Raw genomic sequence first — 22001 nt, 5'->3', positions numbered from 1 at the left:
AGTTTAATAGCCACTCCTTTAAGGGAATGGACTTTTATTTCCCTATCCACTGAATCTAGGTCATGTGCCCATGTTCTGAACATCACACAAATGCATAGGTGACACTTCATATATTTAATCTACTGTCACTCCTCTGGAAGAATGCTGTAACCCACAGTCCTTTAGACTGTACACAGACCAGCCCACTTTGTGAAATATAAGTGATGATGATTAGCAAAACACAGTGTTGAAATAAAACATAACTTACCATCTCTTCCACAAATAAATTGCAAGGGGGAGAAAAGGGGAGGAAATAAAATGTATAGATTAAAAGAATCTTGTGATATCTGATATGGGATTAATATTCCAAATATATAGAGAACTCCTAAAACTCAACAACTCAAAAAAAAAAAAAAAACTGATTCAAAACTGAACTAAAAGGACTTGAAGAGACGTTTCTCTAAAGAAAACACACAGATGGCCAAAAAGCACATGTGAAAGAGGCTCAATGTCACTAATTATTAGAAAAATGCAAAACAAAACTGCAATGAGCTTCCACTTCACACTCATTAGGATGACTACTACTAAAAAAGAAAAAAAAAAAACAGAAAATAACAAATGTTGGTAAGGATACAGTTATCTGGAACCCTTATGCACTACCGGCGGAAATGTAAATGGTATGGCCATCGTGGAAAACAGCAGGGCAGTTCCTCAAAAAGTGAAAAATAGAGTTACTATACTATCCAACAACTCTGCTTCTGGGTGTGTATCCTACAGAACTGAAAGCAAGACCTGGGAGTGCCATTTGTATACCCATGCTCATGATAGCCTTTCCCAATAGCTGACACAAGAAGGCAATCCAAGGGTGCATCAATGGGTGAACAGATATGCAAAATGTGGTCTGTCCACACAATGGAATAGTCGTCAGCCTTAAACAGGGACCACACTACAACATGGACAGACCTTGAGGAAACTATGCTAAGTGAAATAAGCCACAAAAGGACAAATACTGTACAGTTCCACTCACAGGAGGTACTGGTGTGACTGGTCAAAATCAGAGTCAAAAAGTAGAATAGTAGTCGCCCAGGGCTGGGGGCAGGGGCAGTTATTATTGTCTGTGGTTCCAGGAGATGAAAAGAGTTCCAGAGATGGATGGTGGTAATCGTTGCACAACAACATGAATGTACTGTATACTTAAAAATGGTTAGGATGGGGCACCTGGGTGGCTCAGTGGGCTAAAGCCTCTGCCTTCAGCTCAGGTCATGATCTCAGGGTCCTGAGATAGAGTCCCACATCAGTCTCCTTGCTCAGCAGGGAGCCTGCTTCCCCCTCTCTCTCTGCCTGCCACTCTGCCTACTTGTGATCTCTCTCCGTCAAATAAATAAATATTTTTTTACAAAAAAAGTTAGGATGGTGAATTTCATCGTGTGCATTTTATCACAATTAAAAAATTACAAGGAATTGGGGCGCCTGGGTGGCTCAGTGGGTTAAAGCCTCTGCCTTCGGCTCAGGTCATGATCTCAGGGTCTTGGGATCGAGTCCCGAATCGGGCTCTCTGCTCAGCAGGGAGCCTGCTTCCCTCTCTCTCTCTCTGCCTGCCTCTCCCTCTTCTTGTGATTTCTCTCTGTCAAATAAATAAATAAAATCTTTAAAAAAATATATATTTTGGGGATAGCTAAGAAAATTTAAACCCTGAATACTTGATGATCGAATTGCAGATTTATTGTTAGTTTTTCGTAGGTATGATGATGGTGTTCTGCTAACGGTTTCAGAAAGAGTCCTTATCTTTTAGAGATGCCTGCAGAATTATCTACAGATTAAATGGGAGAGAGGAGGACTTACAATTAAGTCCATCAAATACGTAATGGAAATCGTGCAGCTTTGTAACTGGACAGAAATGTATACATAAGACTAGCAATTACAGAAAGTTGGTAGGAAAGGGGGAATTAAACCAAAAATAGGCAACCTTCCAGTCCTGCTAATTTCTAAAAGGAGAAACAGCTTATAAAAATGTAATCACTATCATAGAACTCAGCAATCACTCTCCTGGGCATTTATCCCAGAGAAATGAGAAGTTATGTTCACATAAAAACTTGTCCATAAATGTTTATAGCTTTATTTTTTTTTTAATTTTTCATTTAAGATTTTATTTATTTATTTGTCAGAGAGAGAGAGAGAGTGCGAGAACGAGCACAGGCAGAGTGGCAGGCAGAGACAGAGAGAGAAGCAGGCTCTCTGCTGAGCAAGGAGCCTGATGTGGGACTCGATCCCAGGACGCTGGGATCATGACCTGAGCTGAAGGCAGCGGCTTAACCAACTGAGCCACCCAGGCGTCCCTATAGCTTTATTCTTAATAGTCAAAACCTGGAAACAACGACATGTCCCTCAATGGGTGACTAGTTAAACAAACTGCATTGCTGTGGGCTGAACTGTGCCCCCAAAATTCCTATGTTGAGGCCTTGAACTCCAGGTGACTGGAGAGAGGCCTGTAAAGAGCTAATAAAGGTTAAACGGGTTGTAAGAGTGAGGCGCTCATCTGACAGAACTGGTGTCCTTATAAAAAGAAGAGGGGTGCCTGGGTGGGTAAGTGGGTTAAGCCTCTGCCTTTGGCTCGGTTCATGATCTCAAGGCCCTGGGATCAAGCCCCACATTGGGCCTGCTCAGCAGGAAGCCTGCTTCCCCCCAACTCTGCCTGCCTCTCTGCCTACTTGTGATCTCTGCCTATTTGTGTCAAATAAACAAATAAAATCTTTAAAAAAAAAGAGACACCAGATGTCTCCCCCTCTCCATGAGTGCACAGAGCAAAGGCCCTATAAGGACACAGCAAGAAGGCAGCCAGCTATACAGTCAGGAAGAGAGGTCTCACCAGAGAGCAACCCTCCTAGCATCTTGATCTGGGGCTTCTAGCTTCTGTAACCGTAAGAAAATTGTTTAAGCCACCCATCTATGATATCTCATTGTGGTGGCCTGAGATGACTAATTCAGTGGTACGTCTATACTGAGGAATACTACTACCCAGCAATAAATAGGAACCAATTACTGACACACACACTTTGAATGACTCTCCAGGGAATCCTGCTGAGCAAAAACAGTCAACCCCAAAAGGCTACATACTGTATGATACCATCGTACCATACTGTACGATTCCATTATGTAACGTCTTGAAATGATATTACTGTTGGAGAACAGAAAGAGCGATGACGGGGTGGGGGGTCAGTGGGAAGTGAATGTATAAAAAGTATAGACAAGGGTGTGTAAAAGTGGGTGCAAGGAAAGGACCACAGGCCGGTGGTTATGGCGCTGGAACTGTTTGTACCTGGACGGTAGTGAGACCAGCTGTACTGAACTACACTTTCATAAAACATCACCGTGGGGAGAAGCTGAGAAGAGAGTGAGTGAGATCTATTTCATTTCTTGCAACTGCATGTGAATCTGCAATTATCTCAAAATTTATTTCTTACAGGAGCAATGTCTAGCCCCAGGCGAGCATCTGTACCGAGCTGCACCAGAACCTTCCTCGCCCCCTCCAGCCTCCCCTGGCCATGACCGGGAGCAGAGAAACGACCCAGGGAGAGAAGAAAGGCTCACTGCTCTTCTGCAGGCCACCACCTCTCTCCACTTGCCACTGTCACCCTCACGCACACTGTCAGCCCAAGGTCCATCACCACCCATTCACTGGACAGGAGGCAAGTTCAGTGGAAGCTTTGACATTAATAAACATTAAAACCCGCTAGGAACACAGTGCAATTCACAGCAAAAACTGTGGGCTTTGGAAATGAGATCATTCCAAACTCTGTTCCCAGCTCAACTTCGGACCATCTTATCCCCTGTGCAACCTTAGACAAGCCCTCGAGTCTCTCTGGGCCTCAGTGTCTTCACATGTAAAAATGGAACTCGCACCATGGCGAGGTTGTAAGGGTTAAATAAGGTATGGATTAAATCAAGAGAATCTAGCACTGTGCCTAGAACATAAAATAAGGAGACAGGAAATTCACTGCCTTCCTCCCAACCTGCTAAATGTTTCCCACATGACTTTGGTCTTACGTCCCCTCCTTTTAATCAGAAATACAACACAGCAGGACACCCTGAATTACTCCTTAAAGTTTATTTCCTCTAAAGCTCTGTTTCTCCTTATTATGAACCTATTTTGAAAATAAAGCAAAATGATCACCTGTAGCAGCTAAAGCATGCCTCAGTCCAGCAGCAATGCAAACAACCTTCTCTCTCAGGAGCTGTTGAAAGAAAGAAAGAAGGAAAAGGACTGAGATCTTAGAATCATTCATCTGCAAAATTTTACATACTTATGCCCTGATACAATGCAGCACTGCCCTCATTACATGTCTGACTGGTTTAGAGTCCCCAACCTCCAACATTCCCATTCCTAAACCCCTCTATTGTATCCCTAATGCATCTTTTAAAGATCATCTTTTAAAAATAAACGTATCACAACATGTCTCTGGGCTGCAAGGGACCTTCAAGGTCATCCAGTCCAGGGGTTGGCAAATGTCTTCTCTAAAGACCAGAGAGTAACTATTTTAGACTCTGCAGGCCATACGGTTTGTGTCATAGTCTTTGCTCTGCCGTAATAACATAAAAGCAGCCACAGATAATACATGAATGAAGGGGCATGGCTGTGTTCCAACAAAATTTCGTTTACCAATGGTTCTAACTGGATGACTTCTGATCTAGTCCAAGCCCCATCCAATGCCAGAACTCCTCCACTAACACCCCAGGAAATCATCATCCTACCCCTGCCAGCCAGCTGCTTCCAGTGACATGGGCTTCCCAATCCCAGGTGCCTGTTCTGTGTTTCCACCATTCCATTTACCTCCTTGGCTGCCTCTGACCTCTCACAATGCTCTCCAAATACGTGAAGACCATTGTCATGTCCTCTCTAAGATGTCTTGTAGTGGCCTTAAAACCAAGTCCTCAAATTCCTTGAAACCCATCCCTTCAAGCTGTGGAGCCTAATTCCCCTCTGGCTGAATGTGGGCTGGACTTGGAGACTTGGTGATTTGTCTCTAGTGACCAGGATAAAGAAGTGTGAGCGGCCTAGAGACAAGGTGATAAAAGGCACTGAGGCTTCCTGCTTGGCCTCACTCTCAAATCTCTCTTGGGGGAAGTCAGATGCCATGACTGCACAATCCCATAGAGAGGCCCATGTGACAAGAAACTAAAGCCAACTGCCAGGTGAGAGAGCATGGTGGTGGAACTGCCAGTCCAGCCCAAAGCAGACAGTGTGCAATCCTAGCTAACATCTTGACCATGACCTCATGAGACCAACTAAACTGTTCCCAGATCCTTGACCCTCAGAAACTGAGACAATAAATGCTTGTCGTTTGAAGTTGCTAATTGTTTTTTTTTTTAAAGAGAGAGAGAGGGAGAGCATGCGCTCTTCACTCCACACTCCACACTACCCCTTGTGGCCCCTCCCTGACACACTGTTCTGACCTTCTGCCATTCACTACCTCCCCAATGATCCCCTCCCCACTGACACTTCTACCATTTCTTTATATTCCAATCATACTAAACTGCCAAACCCTGATATTTTATCCTTCTACACCTTTGTTCACAGTTCCTTCTGTCTGGTCGATTCTTTTATAGCTACTCTGTGCATCTTATCTCAAGACACGTAAACTTCAACTCAACTTTCAAGATTCAGCATAACCTGTTCTCACTCCACCTCCCCCTAAAAAGAGTTAAACAGTCCCTCCCTTGAGGCTATACCTACATCCACCAAAGTTTTAACATGGCAACCCATTTAGATGTTTCTAGATCGAACATGTACCACTAAACTCCAAAACCCTTAAATGCTAAGTAAGATTGGATCATGCTCACCTTTGTCCCCATGGCCTAAACACAGAGCCTATACACAACAGTTGCTATTAAATAAATGAATTTCTCTTATATTTCACTTTGGCACATTCCTCCTCTATCCGAAAGGAAACAGCCTGACAAATGTTTTCACCTCCTGATTCTGTCATCCAACATATTTTAACCATTGTTGCCTTCTGTCTTCTTTAACCATGTGACCTAAGCTAAATTAATTATAACTTATGTAGGTTCTTCAAAAGCCATTTATTTGTAATTTGCAACTTAACACTTCCTGTGATAGGGACCATAGAGTCTAGATTTCTGTGCATACCACGTGCTACAGACTGAATGTTTGTTTTCCCCTGAAATTCATACACTGAAACCTGCTACCCAATGTTACAGTATTTGGTGATTAGGTCATGCGAATGGAGTCCTCATGAAGGGGATTAGTGCCCTTATAAAAGAGGCCCGGGGGCGCCTGGGTGGCTCAGTGGGTTAAAGCCTCTGCATTCAGCTCAGGTCATGATCCCAGGGTCCTGGGATCAAGCCTCACATCGGGCTCTCCACTCAGTGGGGAGCCTGCTTCTCCGTCTTCCTCTGCCTGCATCTCTGCCTACTTATGATCTCTGTCTGTAAAATAAATAAATAAAATCTTCAAAAAAAAAAAGAGGCCCCAGAGAGCAACTCTGTCTAGCAAAATGAGTGTCTATGTACAAGGAAGCCGGTCCTCCCCAGACACCAATTCTACTGATGCCTTGATCTTGGACTTCCCACCTGCCAGAAATGTGAAAAATGTTTGCTGTTGAAGCCACCCAGTCTTCAGAATTTTTGTGACAGCAGCCTCAACACTCTAAAACTCTGTGGCGATCATGACCCCAAATAATGTCCCACAGACCAGCAATCGTAATTCAGCAACATGACCACGCTCTCTCCAGTGAAAACAGATCGTCCACTCTGAGTCAGAGTTTAAGGAAATTAGCTAAATGTGAGCAGCTGAGGTGGTGAAACGGATTTTAGATCCCAGTATATTTCTTCTAAAACTCCACAGGCTTGGGGCACCTGGGTGGCTCAGTCAGTTGAGCAACTGACTCATGGTTTCAGCTCAGGTCAAGATCTCCGAGTTGTGGAATCGAGCTCTGCTGAGCTCGGAGCCTGCTTCTCTCCCTTCCTCACTACCCCTCCCCCCAAACATGGGTTCTCTGTCTCTGTGTGTGTGTCTCTCTCTCAAATAAAGAAATCATTAAAAAAATTAAAATAAAATAAAATTCCACAGTCCTATTGTGACCACTTGCATACAAACTTCATAAAGATGTATAAGCTTTTGGGGCGCCTGGGTGGCTCAGTAGGTTAAGCCGCTGCCTTCGGCTCAGGTCATGATCTTAGGGTCCTGGGATCGAGTCCCGCATCGGGCTCTCTGCTCAGCAGGGAGCCTGCTTCCTTCTCTCTCTCTCTCTGCCTGCCTCTCAGTGTACTTGTAATTTCTCTCTGTCAAATAAATAAATAAAATCTTTAAAAAAAAAAAAAAGATGTATAAGTTTTAAGTATGATGCAGTGGAAAGAGCTCTGAACTAGGGCCATGAGTCCTGTCTAGGACCTGTGCTACCCAGGAGGAAGCCACTAGCTACACGCAGCTACCAAGCAACCGAAATGTGACTAGCCGTGAGTAGGCTGAACTGAGACACACTCTGGAACAAAATGACTTCAATACAAAACAGAGATCACTAAGTATCTCATTAGGAAATGTTAACATTAGTGACACATATGAAATGATAGTTGGAATAAATTGGGTTAAATTAAAAGTTATTAAAATTAATTTCACCTACACACCACAATATGAGTGAAACTTAAAAACATCATGGACATGAGAGAAGCCAGACACAAAAAGCCACATATTATGATTCCATTTATGTGAAATGCCCAGAATAGGCAGATTCACAGAGAAGCTGAGTGGTGGCCAAGGGTTGGGGGAGGGCAGAAGGTGAAGTAACTGCCATCGGGTACACAGTTTCTTTCCTGGTGATGAGAATGTTCTGAAATTAGACAATGCTGATGACTGCATGTCTCTGTGATCTCTTAAAAACCACTAAATTATACATTTTTAAAGGGTAAATTCCATGGCATGTGAATTACATCTCAATAAATCTATTATTTTAAAAATTATTTTCACACTCTTCTTTTTAGTTTTAAATGGCACTACTAAAAAATCCTAAATTACATATGTGATTCACACCACATTTTTATTGGGCACTACTGGCCTACCATTTGTTGAGCTTAGTGTCTTTAGGTAAGTCACTTCTATCTGGACCTGTTTCTAACCTAGTTCCCATTGTTACTAATCTTAGAATTGTAAAATGTCATTAATGTCTTTGTAACACATATTACCTCCACTGTTTCATTTCACAAAAATTTGTAACATGTTTGAGGACTAACAGATTTTTCACTCAGCCTCCACCAACCTATTTTTTCCTGGGAGAACCTAGGTTTTCCAACTTAAATTCCAACTAGCCTGTGGGTTTTCAGGGACCCAATCCCTGAGCTGGGGAGGGAAACACTTTAACAGGACGTGGGTCAGCTACATATTAGGTGCTATCCTTACCTCAATGGCCTGGGGAACCACGCATCTTCGAGGGCCATGAGGAACTCCTAGCTGGCCAAAGCAGTTGGATCCACATGACAAAACTTGACCACTCTCTGCGAAATTCAAATACTTCAATCATAATCTAAGAAATAAGATATATGTGACCAGTGGATAAATGCGGAAGGATGGGAAGAGCAAAGGGAATGAGAGGAGGAAGCAGGGCCTCAGATTCAGCACATTCAAACCACAGTCCCTGCTTTTGTCCCTCTAGGAATAAAAACACAAGGCACTGGGCTGTTTCACTGATTCCCCATCCCACTACCTAAATAATGGCAGCTTACCTGTGCAGAACATTCACCTGTTGCCCGGTACCGGGATGGGAGGATACTTAACCCCTACTTTTCTCATTTCCATGCATCACAATTTTCATTATTTTAACACTCCAGGCCTCTCTCCCTGGCCCTCCCCAGCTCACTGCTTCCCAGGAGAAAAGGGATAACTTGACCAACTGAGGAGTTTGGGAGAAGGAACAGGACATGTGTTGCTTGGCACCTTCCTCTCAGGTACTCTGGATTGGGGCATAGTAAATGCTTTGCCTACAGAGATAACCTACTGCTTGCAGAGTAAGTTTGGCTCAGAGGAGTGTTGCAGAGCCACTTGGTCTGACCACTAACCCTGTCCTCCAACGTAGCCTTTACCAATAGTGTGATCTCCAACTATCTGAGCGCTCTTCACCTCTCTCACAATCAGTTCCAAAAGTGAGCAGGCAACAGTAAAAGGCGAAAGATTTATACGATCTGAAGAGAAACCAGAGCATGGGGCAACAGAATGTTAACCACTGACAACCTACAACTCCAACACAGCTCATGAAAAGTACTTCAGAAACAATAGCTATTCTTTAGAGTTATTACTACTAAATTCAGCACACATTACAGAACCCCTCTGCAGAAGAGATGGTGATGTCTGAGCAGGGTTTTAAAGAAGGGATAAGAGTTCATCAGATAGACAAAAGAGTGTTCTGCATGATATTTCTAGAAAGAAAAGTATGGGAAATGTGGAGAATAAAAGACAAGGCAACAAGAGGGATAGGCAGGGAACAATAACTTATTTTAAATCATTATTAACATATAATGTATTATTTGCCCCAGGGGTAATCTGTGAATCATCAGGCTTACACATTTCACAGCGCTCACCATAGCACATACCCTCCCCAATGTCCATAACCCAACCACCCTATCCCTGCCCCTCTCCCCCCAAAAACCCTCAGTTTGTTTCATGTGATTAAGAGTCTCTTATGGTTTGTCTCCCTCCCGATCCCATCATGTTTCATTTTTTTCTTCCCTACTCCCCCACAGTCCCCCACCCAGCCTCTCAAATTCCTCATATCGTAGAGATCATATGATAACTGTCTTTCTCTGATTGACTTATTTGGTAGGGAACAATAATTAAAGCCATGTACTAAAAGCCTGGGTTCTGAGCTATGCACATGAGAATCCACAAGGGTGGGGTGGTAGAGGATATGGTCAGAAGACACCCTTGCCAGAGGACTGTGTCCAAGAGGGAATCTAATCAGAAACTCTAGATGTCCTTTCCCATCCAGAATGACAAGCTATACAGGGCAAAACTTCCAGGGAGAAGTCAGCTGGACAAAAAGTAACTATTGCTAGCTGTTCCCAAGAGCATTAGCCTACTAACCCTTTGGCCATATCCCTCTACATCCTATTCTGCAACCTGGCTTTGCAGAGACCAAACAGTCCTGCCCAACCATACTTAATATTCTTTTAAATTCTTCACTGGGGAAAAAGTTGCCACTATGGCTGTATGATTTCTGACTTCCTCATGCTTCCCCACCATGGTCCCCCACGAGTAGCCCTTAGCCAGCATGAGTGGCCAGCTAGCCCAGGCACACAGCTATCATGAATTTCTAGGACAGGAAGTAGCCACCAAAGTTAATCTAATCCATTCTCCAGTTTCTAGCAAAGAATTGTCTAGCCCAAAATTTTGCTGTTCAAACTCCTCTTGCAAAGGGCACCCACAATCTTCCTCAATGACCAAAGAGAAATTTGTATGTGTGTTTACACACAAAGAGGCTTTTACTTAATCAGAAGGATCGCTACCATCAGGCTCTTCTCACCCAGTGACTCTGCGGTGATAAAGATTTACCAAAGAGTGAACTTACCTGTGAGAATAATGGTAAAATCCCAGCCACAGGCCACCTGTAGGATAGGACAGCCAAGGAGCGATCTGCAGGCAGTAAAATACAGAACATCTTCTGTGTGACCAAGACCCAGTTGCCCATCTTTGTTCAGGCCACAAACAAAAAGGCCTCCACCATCTGCAAAAAGCAGAGGCTTTGGTGATAGGGTACACAGAGGAAATTACAACTGTCAAATCGAGAAAAAGGATTTCACTAATTAGTTGCAGTCACAAACCCAGGAACTCTTTTCCCACTTGCACTAATAAGCCACGTAGGTTAATGTGCACTGGCCTAAGTGGCATAGGGCCAAGGCGCTCAAGCGTAGTAGCTACATGGGACACCCCAAGTCCCAGAGCAGTGGCCAGTCACCAAGCTGAGCATCTGCCATTCCAAGAAAAGCCAGCATTCATTTAGAACTTAGAAGGTGCCACATATTATGGTATAAGCTTTATCTTTTATCTGTGGTGCCAATTTATCCTTTAGGCATCATGCCTAGGGCCCACAATACTTTTAGAGGCCCACAGAAATGTTTTAATTCTATATTCTTTAATTTTTTTTTAAGATTTTATTTATTTATTTCACAGAGAGAGAGAGAGAGTGAGAGAGCACAAGCAGGGGGGGCAGCAGAGGGAGAGGGAGAAGCAGGCTCCCCTCTGACCAGGAGGCCCAATGCAGGGCTCCATCCCAAGACCCTGAGATCATGACCTAAACCAAAGGCAGACGCTTAACCCACTGAGCCACCCAGGTGCCCCTAACTTTGTATTCTTTTATTTATTTATTTTAAAGATTTTATTTATTTGACAGAGAGATCACAAGCAGGCAGAGAGGCAGACAGAGGTGGGGGGGAAGCAGGCTCCTTGCTGAGCAGAGAGCCCGATGCGGGGCCCGATCCCAGGACCGTGAGATCATGACCGGAGCTGAAGGCAGCAGCTTAACCCACTGAGCCACCCAGGCACCCCTGCATTCTTCTAAAATAAGAAAAAAATAAATGCAATAAAATAAAGATAGAGAGGCGCTGGGTGGCTCGTGGGTTAAGCCTCTGCCTTCGGCTCAGGTCATGATCTCAGGGTCCTTGGATCGAGCCCCACATCAGGCTCTCTGCTCAGCAGGGAGCCTGCTTCCCTCTCTCTCTCTCTCTGCCTGCCTCTCTGCCTACTTGTGATCTCTGTCAAATAAATAAATATAATCTTTTTTAAAAATAAATAAATAAAGATACAATGCTAAATCTAGCCTGGATTAGATGAATCTTCATATCAGTGTGTTTGTAAAATAAAATTCTTACTATTTTTTTATAGAGGAAAGGGTCCACAAAGGCAAAAGTGTCAAGGACCCATGAGAGTCATACTGCAGTCCTGTCACTCACTGATTCTCCTCATCCAGCATGAATACCGCCATGTAGCAAACGTGAAACTGGCACAAAGGAATTAATATGCTCAAGGCCACATAGATAATAATAAAACCAGGATTTGAACCCAGGCAGTTGATTCCAGAACTCATGTTCTTTTTTTTTTTTTTTTTTTAAAGATTTATTTATTTTGACAGAGAGAAATCACAAGTAGACAGAGAGGCAGCCAGAGAGAGAGAGAGAGTAGCAAGCTCCCTGCTGAGCAGAGAGCCCGATGCGGGACTCGATCCCAGGACCCTGAGATCATGACCTGAGCCGAAGGCAGCGGCTTAATCCACTGAGCCACCCAGGCGCCCCAGAACTCATGTTCTTAAGCAGGATGCAATATACCTTTTTTTGCAAAATCATGGTTCCTGTAATACATGTTAAGTACTATCATAGGCTCTGCAAAGCAAATTAAGGAAAACACAAAATCCTTGCTCAAGCTACTTGCAAAGACTTCTAACTCACAAGTGAAAGTTAAATAGCAATATATGATATAAAATGAATGTATGTTGCAACTCTGCCACTGATGTGTCTTGTAACCTTAAGCAACTAGTTTTCCTCTCTGAGACTCATTTGTACAAATGGGGGCGGGGAGCCTAGAAAATCTCTGAAGGCCTTTGAGCTCTGACAATCTAGAATTCTCTAATGGTAACTTGGCTCTTTCACAAAAATGTTTTCCTCTGCAAATATAAGAGGCTGAAAGGTGGCAACATCACACGCTAGTGCAAAATGTCGAAATAAGAACTGTCCACTCTAGAAGGATGTTACCTGTGACAACAGCAGAGTGGCCCCCTCCTCCAGTGATCCTCCTGATACATTCAGGTTTACAGAAGTCACTCAGTTGCTGGGGCAAAAGAACATCTTCCTTATGGCCAAGGCCAAGTTGCCCATAGCTATTTGCACCCTAGGGATAAAATAAGGCAAGAAGGAATGAGTACGGGAACCACAACTGTCAATATGCATTGACCTGTCCCTATCTTTCTCATCCTGACATGCCTCTCAGAGCCTTTAACAGTGGAGATTTCATAAGCTCATTCTTAAGAGGCTGTTATATGCAACTCATACTTAGATGATGGCCCCATCCCAAGAACACCACGATTTCCATGAGAGAGGAGCCCTTATCCAAAGATACTCCCCTTCTCCTCCCAAAGCACCAGCCTACAGGTATCACCTTTAAGGGGCAGCATGCGAGTTCCTTCTGATAAAAGCTAATCCTCTAGGGAGGCTAAGAAAAGAAATAAGGAGGGGAAATGGGGAAAAAGTAGCTGGGAAATACTCTGGAAGTCCCTTCTCATGCCCTCACTGAGAAAACTGGCAATGACTTCTGTAATCGAAGTTAGCTGAGGGCCTTGTGCCCTCAAGCAGGGCATGTCACTGCTATTTCATTACAAAGTGAAAGAGGTTGGCAATGATCTCCAAGGGCCTTTCCAAGTACAGTGTTGTGTGACTCCGAGATTCACATGGTGAGATTCCTGTAAGGGAACAGATTTCCCCTTGGTGGGTAATATGTCTATCTTTGTTATTACAAAATAAATGTCCAGCATCTCTGATCCAAACCCCTTGCAGCCAGATGCATTTCAGATTCAGAATTGTACAGACTTTAGAAAAGTAATATCGTATGCAAATCATACACACTGCTGCGAGGTTCAGGAGCAGTGCCCCATAAGCAAAATAGTATTATTTCTACAGTAAGAGGTACAAATACAGTAGGCAGGCAAAGACTATAAACAGCATTATGTCAGGTCAGTTTGGGGTCTTTGGAGTTTTATGTACTCAAAATTGAAGAAAAAGAATTATAGACCTGCAGGAAGAAACTTTAGATTTCAGAAATCTTTATAATTCCTCCAAGTATCTACTCCTGGCTGTTTCTTCCTAGATATGAGGAATAAAACCTTCCAAATATGTTTGTTTTTAAGACACCTGAAAGAGGAAAAGTGATTTAAAATAACTACCCAAGGGGCACCTGGGTGGCTCAGTGGGTTAAGGCCTCTGCCTTTGGCTCAGGCCATGATCACAGGGTCCTGGGATCAAGCCCAGCTTCAGGCTCTCCGCTCAGCAGGGAGCCTGCTTTTCTTCCTCTCTTTCTCTGCCTGCCTCTCTGCCTACTTGTGATCTCTGTCAAATAAATAAATAAAATATTTAAAATAAAATAACTACCCAAAATACATACATGCATACAAACTTCCGCCCCTTATGGTCTATTTCACATTTGTACCGGGCTGCAAGGACTCCCATGCTGGAATTGCAAGCCATGGCAGGGGCACGGGTCCCTCAGGGGCAGTATCAGCTGTCAATTTAGTGCTTCTCCCGTGGCTGGCATTCACCTTTAATTCTCACAACAACAGAAGAGATGGACATTATCACTCCTGTTTTACAGAAGAAGAAACTAAGGCTCAGAGGGGTTAAGTGACCTTCCATAATCACATAGCTGGGAAGGCACTAAGTCAGATATGCCCTGCTCCTTTCATTATACTGTACTGCGTCTCTAAGGATATATGGTGGGAACTTCAGCCCAGAGCTTCCCTGGCAAGAGGTTAACCTATAACTATATCTACAGTACCCCCATCACTTTATCCCCCTTTTTCTGCTTTATTTTTCTTCATAGCACTGCCTGACGTGACCTTTGCTTATTTTTTATTGCCTACCTCTCCTTCTAAAAAGTAAACTCAATGAGGGCAGGAACTTTGTTCACTGCCATTTCCCCTGCATTTGAAACTATGCGGGCCCAGAGAAGGTGTACATATATTTTATAGTGAATACAGTAAATGAATGTAAGATCTGATAAGGCCCTACCTAGGAAAGATGAAAGGAAAGCCATGCACACTGTGGGGTACCCACACACAGGATGTCTCCATCAGCCCTAAGATATCCGTGGCTGCCCCATGAGCAGGACTATAGCCTGCTGAACAGAAAGTGAGAGAGACAAGGGTTCTTGAGGCTCAAATTATGGGACTCAATTTTTATAATGCAGTAAGAGGCCCAAAATCCAGGACAAAGCAAAACGGAGGAAAATTTATACATGTTACAGCTGTATTTGCCTCCTTTCCTTACAAACCCTTCAGGCATATCACACACACATATACAACTCCAAGGAGGTAAATTTCCTTGTTATGGGCTGAACTGTGTTCCCCTAAAATTAATTTGTTGAAACCCTAGCCTCCAGTATCTGAGAATGTGACTCTATCTTGAGATAGGGCCTTTTAAGAGATAATGAAGGTTAAATGAAATCGTAAAGGCAGAGCTTGAAACCAATACAAGAAGAGACACAGGAATGCTCTCACATAGAGAAAAAGCCACACGAAGACACCTCAAGAAGGCAGCCACCTGCGAGCCAGAGAAAGAGGCTCCAGAAGAAAGTAAACCTGCTGCCCCCTTGCTCTTGGACTTTTGGCCTCCAAAAATAAATAAAATAAATAAAATTCCATTTTTTAAGACCTCCCAGTCTGTGGTATTTTTCCATTGCAGCCCTGGCAAATTCATAGACCCCCTCCACCCATATTATGCAGCAAGGCAGCCCGCAGGCCTCCAAGCCGTGGAAGAGGCCATATCTGACACGCAGGTCCCTGTCTCCCGCCTGGGAAAAGCCAGAACCGGCTGCATTCAATCGCCAAATCAAGTGCCGCCTCAGAGATAGCACCCAGACAGCCAGACTACCTCAGGCCACAGCGCGGTCTCTGCCAGTCTGCCGCCTTACATTCAACAAGTGCTGCCCCGTACTGATAATTACCTTTGACTAGGCAACACGGGTTCGTTTTAACAGTAACATAGGTGGTATCCTGCTCCCTCAACTCCAAAGCTGGATCTCTCACATGTGTGTTTTCCCCAAAAGACCAGCACCTAGCTAGGCACACAAAAGGGTCTCATTCATTCATTCATCCACAAATATTTGCTAGGCACCGTGAACAAGACAGGCACAACACCCACCCTTAAGACGCTTACATTCTAGCCAAGGAGACTGACATTCACAAATCCTACATTTCATTACAATTGTGATATGGGCTGTAAAGAACAAGACACTACGCCAGCTTATTTCCATGCATCTGTCTGGTTGGCCGCTTGCAACACAATCCTTTGCAGAGACCCTCCCCTCTCCTAGCCAGGACACGTAAAGATGACCCTGTCTCTCAGTGCCTCCGTCAAGCCAACACACCGGCGCAGACTCCCACGCCCCCGAACACAGGCAAGATCAGGTCACAGAAGAATACCAGCGAACAGGCAGGATCTCCGCCTGGTGCACGGCCCACCACCGCAGGCCTCACATGAAAGGATGCTCCCGCCAGGGTGGGGCTGGGAACGGGCCGGCATCCTCCGGGATGGTGAGGAGCACAGGTGGCCCCACAGGGCTCTGGACCGGGCGATCCCTCCACGCCGTCCCTTCCGGCGCTATCCGGGCCTGAGGCTCTCGCGGAACCAGACGCTCTGCCCAGGAGGCAGATGCTTCCCGCTGCGCCGCAGCCCCTCGGGTCCGGACCCCACCAGCCAGCAGGCCCTTAAGTCACCCGTGAGGGCGCCTCCCTCCCGACCCTCTCCATCTCGGGCCCCAGCCCCGCGTCCTCCAACCCAGAGCCTGGCGGGGACCTCGGCCGCCCAGTGCAGGAACGCCCACGCCGAGGCCGCCAGCTCCCCCGCACCTCTGCACCCCCTCCCAGCGGCCCCGGCCCGGGGGCGGAGTCACGTACCCAGGAGAAGAACGCGGCCGCCGCGGCAGGAGCGGCCGCCGCGGCAGGAGCGGCCGCGGAGGCGCTCGGCTCGCGCTCCATGTGGGGACGCTCCGCAGGCGCTTCCGGGAGGGATCGGAGGAGGGGCGTTCCAGGGGAGGGATTAGTGACTGGCGTGGGTGGGCCTGACGCGGGTACGACCTGTGATTGGGAGGGGTCGGATCGGGGGAGGAGTCTGCAATGAAGGCGGGGTCGGTTCTCGGGAGGTGTCGGTGATGGGGAGGGGCCAGCGCGGGGGGAGAGGGTCTGTGGAGGAGGCGGGGCCATCGCTGAGGTGTGCGGTGGGGACGGGGGCGGAGCCGAGGGTGGGACAGCCCGGCTCTCGCCTCTGAATCCTCCTCCCAATCTCCCCGCTCAGGCGTGCTACGGGTATCTCCGCCTCCGGGCCCCAGACTTGCAGGCAGCTGTGCTGCTCCCTACTTCCCCTCCCACTCTATTTTTAGTAATATACGAATGCACTACTCTCCTTCATGTTTTTTATCTCTTTGGAGTCCCACGACAGCCCGGAGGAACTGACAGGGCAGAGATTGTATCACCAGTTGACTGGGGAGAAATTGAGCCTGGGAGCGGTGGAAAGGGTCCTGCCCCAGTGTCTTAGCCGATGGGTCTTTGGATCTGCTTTGGTGTGCATTTGTAAAATCTGATCTTGGTAAGCGAGTGTGCGGGAACTTACTCCTCGGGACACTAAACTGAGCAGGATGGTTCTCATGGATTCCTGCCAGGGGCAGCCTTCTAACCCTCAGCGCTCAGAGCACGGTCCTGCCCTGATTCTGATCATCAATACTGGGTAATTTTCACCCAACAGAGGTTTTCATATAAAATGGCTTTTATGGGACACTCTCATACATTGCTGGTAGGAGCTAAGAAAGTACAATCTTCCTAAAGGAAAATGTGGCAATGTGTTTGAGGAACATGAAGATAGATAAATACATATTTACCCAGTAAATTCCACATCTGTTAATTTATCACAAGAAAATAATGAAAGCGGTGCACACTTAGACTGCAAACTATCCGCTATGGGTTGTATATAATGGGAAGGAACGTTATTACCTGAAAGTCCAAAAATAAATTGTTTAAATTGCGGCATAGCCATGTAGTGGAATACTAGGCTTAAAAAAAATTTTTTTTAAGATTTTATTTATTTATTTAACAGACAGAGATCTCAAGTAGACAGAGAGGCAGGCAGAGAGAGAGGAAGAGAAGCAGGCTCCCTGCTGAGTAGAGAGCTCTATTCCAGGACCCTGAGATCATGACCTGAGCAGAAAGCAGAGGCTTAACCCACTGAGCCACCCAGGCACCCCTACTAGGCTGCATTTTAAAAATATGTTTTGGAAGATATTAAATAAGGGAAGTGTTCATGATGTGTCATACTTGTAACTATTATAGCAATTTATACACACGCAACACAGACACCTATATCAGAGTGAAAGATTGCAGCTGAATTGTATTTTCTTTGTTGTACTTTTTTTTGTACATACCCTCCATTTCCAGAGCCACCCATAATCTTGTGGGTACCAATGGGGTAACATTAAAGATTATAATCCATATTCACCAGTTTTTGACCCCCTTTGCTGATAGAAGCCTTCAGTCCTCATTACCCTGTATGCCTGGGAGCCTTGGAATGTATCTCCAGTGAGCTCTGAACAGACAGACCTTTCCTGTTCTTTGACCCCAACTACTCCTTGGTGTTTCTGCCTGTAAGACCACATGAGGGCAGCACCTCACTTTTCCCTCTCCAGCCTGGGGCATCTTGAGAACATCCATGACCATACTAAGAAAAAAACGAACTTGTGAAAAGAGGTGTTTAGAAACCAATGTATGACTTCCAGTCTATGAAAGAGGTTGGAGAGGCTGAGAGAATTCTGGTAGGATACAGTGGAACCGTTGTCAAGGTGCTGTGTGCGCTGCCCATCTCATGTCTCAGGAAAGGCGTGCTGCTACAAAACCACTTAGAGAACTTGGTATATATGTATCCCTCCAGACTGGTGCCTGGGCAGGCTGTTGATTCATCCTGAGAAATCCAATGGCTTCTGGCCAGATGGCTGAGCAAAGAGAGATCAATTTGGAAAGGTCTTTCATGTCTCCCATATGTTTCCCACACAATAATTTGGCTAGGGGGTGGTCTTAGACCCTATCCAGAGAAATTTCTGAAGGGCTGAAAAGACACCCTACTGGAGTTGACCACTAAATTCCTAGAGAGTGACGGAGATGAATTCAACAGCCCAGTCACATCAAGAGATCTCAAAAAATAAGAAGGTGGGAAGCTCCTCCAAAACACCCCCAGGGAATGAGTCAGCATCCCTTACCAAGTACAGAAAGCACTGATGCCAAATCACAGCAGTATCAGACCAAACAGAGCTTTCTACTCATTGCCTCTCCTCCCCACCACCATTCCCAAACTGGTATCCTAGTGCGTGGGTACAGAGGAACAAGAAAAGAGAGAGGGAAATTAGGAGCTAAGGACTGAGAAAGAGCAGAAAATTCAAGGCCAGGACCTGAGATTTCAGCCAAAGGGGAAAGGACTATCACAGAGTAGCTTGAATAGAGAGAAGATCTAGAAGAATACACTTGTCTTCTAATTTTACCCCTTAAATATACATACATCTATACTTTGCTAGCTTACAGTTATATCATTATGTTATAGCTTTTAATACAGTTTTTAGGCAATGTTGCAATGTTGCCACTATTTCAACTATGTGCATGCCACTGAGTAATTCTGTCCATTAGCCGCCTGGCTGAGTTGCAGTCCTTGAATGGGGCTAAACTCTTTGATCGTGTAACTTTCAGATGCTTTGTTTCCATATAAGAGGAAAGTATAAAGTACTTTGGGGCCATATAGGCTATATCTATGTACCATACAAGTTAGGAAATGTTTTCCTTTAGATTATCTGATTTTATAGATGAAAAAACTGAGGCTCAAAGAAGTTAAGTGATTTACTCCAAGGTCAGATTTCTACTTTTGATAAAGACAGATTAACTAACTATAGACCAAGCCTCTTGCAAAAAAACTAGAAAAGCTGGGGGATAATATTTTAAAAATCTGTTTCAAGTAATTGAAGACTATCAAAGCAGCCAGAATTTGAAGGGCCAAAATCTGGAAGCTGAGAGATTATATCTGGCACTACTTTTCCACTGGAACTGTTTGCTCATTAGCAAGCAGTGACTTGGAGGCTAAGAAACTGGGCTGAATACTGCAGTTGAGAAGCTGAACAGTATTCAGCAATCATTTAGGGGTGGAAAGAATGACAAAAGTAGGGGACAAAGGTAGGAGTCCAGGTTCCCAGCACACACCCATAGCTTTCCTTTGAGATCCCTAAAGTGTTGCAGCTTGAGAGTAGAGTTGAGCTAGAAACAGACCAGCCCTCGTGAAGACTGATGTTCAGCTTCAAATTTGCTTAATCCCTCAAGGGACCAAGATCTTCCCATGCCATGATATACTGCCTGCTAGAATTCCCTCTGGAGGAAGTTAAAGTCATCCAGAAGTTATGGGGGATCCTGGATCAGGACAGTGATTATATTAGTGATGCTTACACATGGATGTTTCTTTTTTTTTTTTAATTGTGTTATGTAAGTAACCTACAATACATCATTAGTTTTTGATGTACTGTTCCAAGATTCATTGTTTATGTACAACACCCAGTGCTCCATGGATGTTTCTTTTTACAACATTCTTTTGCAACATAATTCTTCCAATAACTCAGTGAAGCAGATTTAGCTCCTTACACAGATGAGGAACACATGATTGAGACTTTATCAAAAATTCCAAAAGTAGTTTCTAGGCTCCAGGTGTATTTGCCTTCCTTTGTATCTCATATTCATAGGCTTTTCAAGAAATGTAAGAACGTGGGCACCTGGGTGGCTCAGTCAGTTAAGTGTCTGCCTTCGGCTCAAATCATGATCTCAAGGTCCTGGGATCGAGCCCCATATCGTGCTCCCTGCTCAGCAGAGAGCCTCCTTCTCCCTTTCCCTCTGCCTTCTGCTCTGCCTATTTGTACTCTCTATCTCTGTGTCAAATAAATTTTTAAAACCTTAAAAAAAAAAGAAATGTAAGAATGTTATAGATTTCTTAAACTTATGAAATTGCTAATATATATTTAAACCAGGTTTGATTTTTGTTTTGGGGTTTGTTTTGGTTTGGTTTGTTTTTGAGAGAGAGAGAGAGAGAGAGAGAGAGAGAAAGGAAGAGAGAGCCAGGGGTCAGGGCCAGGGGGCAGGGTGGGGAGAGCTGGGGATCATAAGCAGACTCCATGCTCCACCGGAGGTTTGCTCTCACAAGCCTGAGATCATGACCTGAGCTGAAATCAAGAGTTGAATGCTTAACCAATTAAGTCACCCAGGTGCCCCATAAATCAATTTTTAACTTATGTTTGACCAAAAAAAAAAAAAAAAAAAACGCTTCTTAAGAACATGAATTTGGGGAGTGCCTGGGTGGCTCAGTCATTAACCATCTGCCTTCAGCTCAGGTCATGACCCCTGGGTCCTGGGATTGAGCCCCACGTCGGGCTCCCTGCTTGGGGTAAACCTGCTTCTTCCTCTGCCTCCTGCTGCTGTCCCTGCTATGCAACCTCTGTGTGTGTGTGTGAGCGTGTGTGTGTGTGTGTGTGTGTGTGTAATAAACAAATCAATAATCTTTTAAAAAAAAAGAAAGAAAGGAAGGAAGAAATAAAGATAGAACGAAAGAAAGAAAGAAAAGAAAGAAAAAGAAACACAAATTTTGGGGAGCCTGGGTTGGCTCAGTCAGTTAAGTCAGTTAAGTGGCTGCCTTCAGCTCAGGTCATCATCCCAGAGTCCTGGGATCAAGTCCTACCATGCGTTCCCCGCTCAGACAGGAGTCTGCTTCTTCCTCTCCCTCTGCCCCTTCCCCTGTTTGTGCTTTCTCTCAAATAAATAAAATTTTTAAAGAAAAAAAAAAGAACATGAATTTTTTGTCCATTTACTATTAAATTTGTCCATTTACTAACTAGTAAAACTGTGTCCATTTAACTAACCAGTTAAATAACAAACTTACAAATTATAAAAGGATATTACATAGTAAAATAAAGACTAGATTGAAATGGACCATAGCATCTTTATTCATTTCCTAGAAATTAATATGTGAACTCCATTATGTGTGCTTTTAAAGAACTCCAGGATTTTTTTCCTTTTTCAGTTTGAAAGCCAACTTAAAAACTAGGTATAATTGTATACATTCTGGTGTGTCATTACTATTAACAACTCTGACAAAATAGGCAGATTAAGAAACACAGGCATTCTGGCAACCAGCTTTTGGAACTTTCTTCAAAAAGTCAGGAAAATACCATCTAAGTCCTTAAGTAAGAAGTCACT

At 44.5% G+C, this 22001-nt stretch overlaps 1 protein-coding gene across 7 annotated transcripts in view; it reads right to left on the bottom strand.

Moving 5' to 3' along the window:
- The window catches only part of SERGEF (secretion regulating guanine nucleotide exchange factor), a 218739-nt gene extending 201981 nt beyond the window's left edge, over positions 1–16758 (bottom strand). For 2 of the 7 annotated variants that reach the window (XM_045066157.1, XM_045066158.1), the window contains exons 1-5: positions 16638–16758; positions 12727–12862; positions 10551–10706; positions 8390–8484; positions 4151–4214 (exon numbers count right to left, since the gene is read on the bottom strand). In XM_045066157.1, coding sequence (XP_044922092.1) covers positions 4151–4214; positions 8390–8484; positions 10551–10706; positions 12727–12862; positions 16638–16718 — 532 coding nt within the window. In that variant the 5' untranslated portion in view covers positions 16719–16758. The remainder of the gene's footprint in view (positions 1–4150; positions 4215–8389; positions 8485–10550; positions 10707–12726; positions 12863–16637) is intronic. The other 5 variants (XM_045066153.1, XM_045066159.1, XM_045066155.1 and 2 more) reach the window with 4 other exon arrangements.
- Positions 16759–22001: the final 5243 nt, after the last annotated feature.

Source organism: Mustela putorius, unplaced genomic scaffold (genome assembly GCF_011764305.1).
Source record: "Mustela putorius furo isolate JIRA1106 unplaced genomic scaffold, ASM1176430v1.1 tig00003859_pilon_pilon_pilon, whole genome shotgun sequence".
NCBI classification, from domain to species: Eukaryota; Metazoa; Chordata; class Mammalia; order Carnivora; family Mustelidae; genus Mustela; species Mustela putorius.
This window is presented reverse-complemented; position numbering and strand designations above follow the sequence as displayed.